Source organism: Chondrus crispus, genomic scaffold (assembly GCF_000350225.1).
Source record: "Chondrus crispus Stackhouse genomic scaffold, scaffold_20, whole genome shotgun sequence".
In the NCBI taxonomy this organism is placed as follows: Eukaryota; Rhodophyta; class Florideophyceae; order Gigartinales; family Gigartinaceae; genus Chondrus; species Chondrus crispus.
Genome location: NW_005179090.1, coordinates 529,625 through 537,508, shown reverse-complemented (window position 1 = coordinate 537,508; position 7,884 = coordinate 529,625). Strand labels below are relative to the sequence as shown.

At 51.3% G+C, this 7,884-nt stretch overlaps 1 protein-coding gene; it reads left to right on the top strand.

Moving 5' to 3' along the window:
- The first annotated feature begins 663 nt into the window (after positions 1-663).
- Positions 664-967, top strand: CHC_T00003780001 (hypothetical protein). XM_005715439.1 is given in 2 exon segments: positions 664-783; positions 784-967. The coding sequence occupies 1 exon segment, from the start codon at positions 664-666 to the stop codon at positions 781-783; it is 120 nt and encodes a 39-aa protein (XP_005715496.1). The 3' UTR covers positions 784-967.
- Positions 968-7,884: the final 6,917 nt, after the last annotated feature.

Sequence of the window (7,884 nt, the reverse complement as noted above, 5' to 3'; positions counted from 1 at the left end):
TCGCGCGTGAGCGCAAGGGCGTAATAATGCCATGAAAGTGCGGAAGTTTCCCACTTCCAAGTGCGAATACTCGCGATGTGCAAAGGAATTTTTAGCGCGATGATGATGCTCCGCTCCTCGTTCAAAGTGAACCCCAAACTTGACACACAGGTCAGAGGACACGTCCTCAACGGCCCTGTGCACTTGAATTAGAACTAGCATCTCATGCGTCGAACTGCTGCGCTGTGGAAGTTTGTGATCACTATAGCGATTTATAAAATCTGGCACTAGGGATATTTTCAACCTCTCAAAAAGCAGTTGCAGTTCTTCCTAGAATGTGGTGATTCCTTCATATGACTCCCAGTCATTCCTCTCTCCCGTCGTTGGCCAACGGCACCTCCCCTTTTGCTCAGTGGTTATCATTCCCTGCATGACAGGTTATGGGCCTCATTCTACTGCTGCGCACGCGAGTTCGAATCCCACCGTACACCTCCTTCCCACACTACCCAATCACAAGCTCACACGTCAACCACCCGACGTTGTTAGAAGCAACCCCTCACAAGCTCACACGTCAACCACCCGACGTCGTTAGAAGCTACCTCTCACAAGCTCACACGTCAACCACCCGACGTCGTTAGAAGCAACCTCTCACAAGCCGACACGTCTCACACCCGACGTATTCACATGACGCCGAAAACCCATTTTCATCAGGTTTCAAGGTCCACCCCGCACTGTAAGACGTCATCAACACGCATCAAAAACCTTCAGGTTCAGGGTAAACCTGCGCTCATACTTTCAAGTTAATCCGGCAATCCTTCTCATTCAGTCACTCACATACGAGTTCAGGGGGACTGTGGTGATTCCTTCAACTCATTCATTGAACTCGTCTGCTCATTCCCACTTTGCGATGCTTCCTTCTCTGCTGATTCCTTCATATGACTCCCAGTCATTCCTCTCTCCCGTCGTTGGCCAACGGCACCTCCCCTTTTGCTCAGTGGTTATCATTCCCTGCATGACATAGAACAAATTAAAAAGGGCAAATTTGAGCTGGCAGTTTGTATTGTGGTTTAATGAAGTCATTTTCAAAGTATTCATGTTCACAAGACTAGGGTTATTGCGATTGCACTGTTGTATCTATCAATGTAGAAACGCACGAGGAACGACCTCAAAAACACTATTTTCAAATTTCATTATCAGCTCTTGAGGTTTTGAGGTGAGCTCAAAAAACGCTTCTGCTCTGTTCTCTGCCCTCAACTGCAAGCTATTCCTCTCGCTTTTTGCCGTGAAACTGCGAGGAGTGCTGTATTTTACTTCGCAGAAAATCTTACCACACATTTACTGTACTACTATACCTTAGTTGCCCATAACCGGAGTACAATACTGTGACAGAGCGCAAAAGTATACTACGTACTACTGTGGAAGAAGTGACAGGTGGAGCGCCACCAGAACGACAGTGAGTAGCACGAAGCTGTGTCTCCAGCACAATCCCGTGCCCAGCAAAGTAGTACAAGTAGAGACAGAGGAAAAGGCATGAGTAAAGGGTCACCGGATTCCTAGCTTTCACATACTGTACATACCAAGCTTCCAGCAGTCGATCTCAACAGCCGCGACATGAAGCCTGTACTTTCTTGGGGGTCCTTCTCCTTAGACCTGAGGCATCGAAAAAAACGACCCCTACGCTGTGCAGTTGTCCATAGGGTATTTCCATGGCGTGTTGCCAAGGACAAACAAGAAAACAAAACTCCCATACTCGTGTGTGGACGGAAGTCTTCAGGAAAACCACAGTACCAACAATACGATTGCTCCCTGAAACGGGGTTTTGGCGAAAATAGTGGAGATCGAGTCATTGTAGCCAGTTCCGTAAGTGTAGGACTCGTGCATACTCCACCGACAGTGTGAATCCCGATCGATCCAAATATAGCTCTTCCATATCACACACTACACCACTCTCTGCCTAGTGTATCGTTAAGGTCGTAATGAGCACATTTCAGGACTTGCGCCCGCGATGCATAAAGCGAAATAAAGGGTACGCAAGAGAAACATGATCTACACCTTCAAGACCTGCGTCTGAATGGAATGCATGAAAAGCCACTATAGTCAATGAATGCTGCCACGCATAAGCCGCACTAACCCCTCCGTCTGCTTCCATGTCTACGGGTATTACAGGCAGATTTCGCCTCAATATCTCGCCTCGCTACCCTCGCCTCCTATCCGTTTACCGGCGAAGCGAAGGTGGTACTGACTTCCCTTGCTTCCAATGCAATTCTCTACTTGTAAACGTACACCATCTCTAATGCCGTCTTCGTGGTAGCCATCACTTCTAGTTGGACTAAGACTGTAATCGCAGTCTCCGTTACCAATCATGAAATAAAAAGAAGAAGAAAAAAAGATTGAACTCGACCCTTACCAGAGTTGCAGACCTGCGATGCACGCCACATATCCCATTGACGCATGCACCGCTGAAACTCAAAACGAAGAGCGCTTCTTCTCAAACGGAATTTCCTCTCATCTCCGAAGGCAGCCACGAAGCAGCGAACATGCACTCTTGCACATACAAAAAGTCGCGATTTCTGGAATTATCCTCAGAAACGCTACAAATGCAACCTCATAAGATGTTCCTTCCTGAGTGTAATTTGCGGTAAAATCATCTTGATAGTCAAGGAATCCGGGATCGTTTTCCTTTACAAGATGATTTTATCGCAAATTACACTCAGGAAGGTTCATAATAAGAGCAGATACCTAGCTTCCAGTAATGACGACTGATCTCCTGGCCCCAGTTGATGGCACAGAGGAAACATTGCCGCCGATTCCTGTCTCCTCCTTTTTCTGTTCGATCGGTCGAAGGGTGGGGAGATCGGAACGGATCGCTCTCCCGTTTTCGGCGAAGAGCACCGGGAGATCGGAGAGAGCCTCTCTTGTCATCTACTGCCCCACTCTCATCATCTTGTTCATTTTCGACGCCTCAGTCCCGCATAACGCACAAAGTACACACGTTGCCCGAATGGCATGTCGTCGTTCCCGACACACCTTCCTCAATAGCCAATCGTATCATCTGATCTCTAGGTTCTCGTAAAATTCATGGCTGGAAAACTATCACCCACCATTAATATCCAAGGGTATCGTACTGTGCAGTACATATTTCTATTTCAAATATCGCACTCATGAGCATGCAGCTGCCTCACGTTTTATTTATGAGTTAATTGCCAAAAGGTTCACAGTTGGCAGAGCCCCCAACCACAGAAGGTTGGAGCTTGTACCTCGTATCTCTGTGTCTTCCTGCGTTCGCTACATGAAGTCGCACACGTGCATAATGCAAGAGTACAATGCAATTTTTCCACTTCCGGAAACATTCGGAAGAGAAGAGCAGGATTGCTAAAGAAACACAACTGCACCCTAGCAAATCGGTGCAGCAGTCATGATGCTCAAACGCCATTATTGTTTCCCCACGTACCAATGAACCCTGCATCAGATCCATCTTCTCCTCCAATAGCTCTTTCAATTTCATGGTAGGGCGCGGGTTTGGAGGGAAGGGATGGTTGGTGTCTCTGGATGTCTTCTCGTAAGACGGAGAAAGACAACAGAGACGGCACGCCTTGTAGGACGGAGACGCGGCGAGAGACGGAGCGAGGCGCGCTTCGGTCTACTCGACCTCCCGTAGAACACGGGGGAGTGGCGATGACTTCGCGTTGCGTTGTGCATCAACCTTACTGATGTGATGATCATGTTCCCCCCGATGTGAGAGAGAATGAGGGATCGACTTCTATTCCTTCTTGAAGCTCGCCTTCTCACCGACAGAGCAGCATATCACAGACAGTACGCGACACAGACAGTACGCGATGTAGACTTGTCTCACGGCTAACAAAAATTGGTAAATTATCCCAAAGGGGATAACATGCGATCTCAACACAGTGCGACAGCGCCAGCGACACACAGTACGTCGCGAAACGCAACGAACACGCTCCTGTATGTGTAGTGATACAAGAGGGGGGGAGTTGCGATATAAGAGCACTTTGAATAAGAACGACCTCGCAGTAAGACCACCATTTTTGCTTGGCACGGAATCATAACTTCAAGCACCATCAAACAATGTAATGCCAAGCACACAGGCCCTTTCTCGGCTGGTATTTCAAATGCATCTTAGAAGTCCCCCCCCACAGCCCGCCTGTTCCATTTCTCCGACCAACGGATCATTACGGTGCTCCGAAATGACCCGTCACTTTCCACCGGTGGCTCACGGCTCGCTGAAGAGGCGCAAGTGTGGCTTTCGTGGAAAGAGAAAGCCGAGGCTGCGCGTTGTCTTCAAAAAGGCGAGAGCGCCTCTTCTGTGGTGAAGCGTTTTGGAATTGGTCGCACCACAGTTACAAAAGTTGGCAACTGCTTACTGGTGAGATTCTGCAGCGTGCTAAGGAGTACAATGGGCATCCTGTGCGAGATTTTTGAATAGCAGCAACCTCAGATTAAGAGCAGTATGAAGGGGTTGGCACTGGGGGCTCTTATATCGTGGTACTCCCTGTATTGTGGATCATGCCCAGTTCTCCCAATCTTCCAGAACACTACCCTTCTCACTGGGGTATTGTGGAACACTTTCCGTGTTCTTAGGCATCGTCAAAAGTCTGTAAAGTTTCCCTGATTTTCCTGGCAAAACTTTATGTGCGATAAATGGCTCATGAGCGGCGGGGGAACTACGGAAAACCCGGCAAAGCCCATACTTTGTGTGCCTCAACGCATTCTCGAAAGATGAAGTAGACCACGTGCAGCCACATGGGTCTGCTCCGGACCGTCATCGTTCTGGCCACTTCATGCCCGCCTAGTTTTGTGTCTACGCAAATATGCCACAGGTCTATTGTCGCTTGAGCTCCCGTCAATCTCTAAGCTATCTGATACCACTCTTCGTGGAACATTGGGATGTTTATTTTCTTTCTCAATCTCCATCGTTGATGTAAAGGTAGCCAAGGGGGTTTTGGGCGCTCCCGCATGTGTTTCCATATCCGTAGCCAGTCCGCAGTCATTCATGGTTTCACTGCACGTGGGTGATCGATTCGTGAGAAGCAGTGCAGACTTGGGCTCAACACTGAACCTTCTTCGGTTTATTTTGCTGCTCGCTCGCGGTGAAGGGCAAATCGCGTGAGACAGTATATTGTTCACAACGTAGGAAATTTTCATCAAAACAGCAATTTCACCCAATGCACATGTTGCCATCATGCCGCTGTTCAGTATTGTTTTGATTCGGTCGGTCAAAACACACGCAGCTTGTCTACGGGGATAATTTGAAGCCTTCTATACCCCAAAAGTGTCTGTTTGCGGCTCATGTGCATCTAGTAAGTGTGTTGGAGATGACCCAGGAGGGGCATTATCGAACCTTTTCATGAATTGAAAATTCATAGGCCATATGCCTGCTTATTGAAATGATTTTCTTGCCACATCTGAGGTCACGGCTTCGTGTCCCGCACTTGTAAGCTTTACCGTCATTGCAGTATTCGTGCAGGAGAAGTGAATTATTGCCAACAGCTGGTCCCTTGTCCTCTTGATATCCCTTTGGAACGCCTGATTTGCTGATTGGTCGCATGGTTGCAGGATATGTGTAGTGTTGGCTGGAAGTTTAACGGTTATGATATTTCGGCTTTTTCATTCAGTTATCCATTCCTGACTCTTGTAGCATAAACACCCCCAACGGCGGAGAGGTGTTGCTAACAGTCCGATGGCCCTTGATGGGCGCAAGACGGGGGACTCTTCCTGCTCACGGAACTGGGCACGGGCCCGGTAGCAGTGTGGTAGAGCGGTCGGGTTAGGCCGCGCGCATGCACGAGCGGATCGACGTCTCAACGCCCCGGAGCAGCGCTGGGTGACGTACCAATGCCGACGCGCGGAAGCGGATGCCGGCTTGCTCGCGTATCGTGCAACCCGACTCGTGCCGGTCCCCAACTAAAAAGGCGTGCGAAGGCGCCCCCTAATTAGAGGAAGCTGGAGGGTTTCGCCGCGGTCGTGGATCGTGACCAAGCTACCTTGGTCCTCTCCTCGCCAGCGCCCTTTCTCCTATTTAATATACAGATCGAAGTTAACGTACTATAGTACAGTACCGTGCTACTGTACCAGTGCGGGTCGTCCCGCACTGTAATACTGTGAGGCATCAGGCTGACAGCACACGGGTCGTACACGTGTGCAGGCGCGCGCGCTGTAAGATAAGCGCGCGCGCTGTAAGAGAAGCGCGCGCGCATGCTGTAAGGTCCGTACCTTACAGCGAGATCTAGATCTAATTGCAAATCTAATGTATACAGTAGTCGTTGGCAATTATGCCACATCGCCCCCCACTTAACGGTGAACGTCCGCGTTCACATCAGCTTGTAGAGATGGCCATGTCGATTCCCATAGCTGCCCTGGTCGTATCCGAGACCTCCAGTACGTCACTGATTCCATTGGGTCCGAGCCCGGTCCGTCGTCGGTCCATTGCCCCTTTTTCCTTTCCTCGCCTCTTCATCCCCGGCGGCTCTCCGGGGCGCGTCGTATTCCTCCTTTTCCCCCTCGCCTGTCTTTCTCTGTGCGTGCTCGCCGTCCCCTCGCCTCAAGTCTACCGCCACGTGCTCCCTGTCAGAGACTCGTCGGGATCGTCGGTGTTCTTTTGCTCGCTGGGCGACTCCGACCCCGGCTCGTCGATGTCGGCGCCTCTTCCGGGCTCCTCGGTGGCCCCGGGTATGATCCCTTCGTCGACGGTAGACGTCATCCCCCGTGGGGGAGTTATTTCGCGTCAACCCGATTTGCCGTTGCTCCCTCACGCCACTTTACTGCCGTTCCAAAAATCACGAAGCGCCGGGGAATCGCCCCCGTCAATCGAGTTCGTCCCCGCCTCCACACCCCCTGGATCGCGTGCACCCGACCCCGCCGTCGTTCGGGGCTCCTCCTTGACCGGCGAGAGGAACGACTCCACGACGACGTGGTTCGGATCGCTCCTGGAGCGATCCGTCCCTCTTCCCGTCGAGCGTCTTCGATTTCCATGGCGCCGGTTCCCCTGCTCCGGGGTGACCGTGGGCGAGCTGCTGTCCAATGTAGATGGCGTGATTATGAACGCGGAATTTGTGCACGAAATGTTGTGGTCCTCTCTGTCACGTGCTTTTCTCGACGTTTCAGATATCCCGCGAAAACAATTTTTGCCTGAAATTTTGTGTATGACAAAAACATCTTGTCGCGCGACAAAAGATCTTGATGATTTTTTCGATTTGTGGTCAGGCATCGCACTGTACGCCTCCTACATATAAGGGACGCCGGTGTTCGTGCGATAAGCGTGGCGCCACCCTCTTTCGTCCTCCCCTCAGTCGTCGTGGCTCCGGTTGCATGCGAACACACGCCCCACGGTGGCCTTCCCTGTTCCTCACCTCCAGGTCTTATCCTTCGACGTCTCTGCCGTCGGTTTCTGGGGTAGTAATGCGCGAGCCGTCCGCGCGCCCGTGATAAGAGTATCCTCGTAGGTCGCTGGTGGTAACTCTCTCGGTCGAGCGGAAAGCTATTGCCCCTTCCGCCGTGAAGGGTTGTCGTCACGTCCTCAGCGGCACGAGCCGCCAGCCTTCTTTGCTCTCGGAAGGGGGCCATTCCCCCATGTTCTAACGCGTCACGTCGCGGGGATCGATAGTCGTGTCGGCGAGCTCCTCTCCCGACTTCTCGTCTTTTCGAAATGTCCAAACCGGCGTAGCTCCCGTAGTATGGGGGCGCGCAGCGGTATGGAGGAGGGACCCTTTCTCTCCAACAGGGCTCGACGAGGGTCGCCGTCTTTTCGTCGCGCCCTTCAGTTGTTGCGCCGTTACTATTTCCTTCCCTCGTAATTACCTTCAGCGTCGACGCATTGCGGAGGCGCTCGAACAGTAGCTTCACCTTCATGCCGTCATTACGTCGGAGCGGTGAGGATACCCGCGGGTC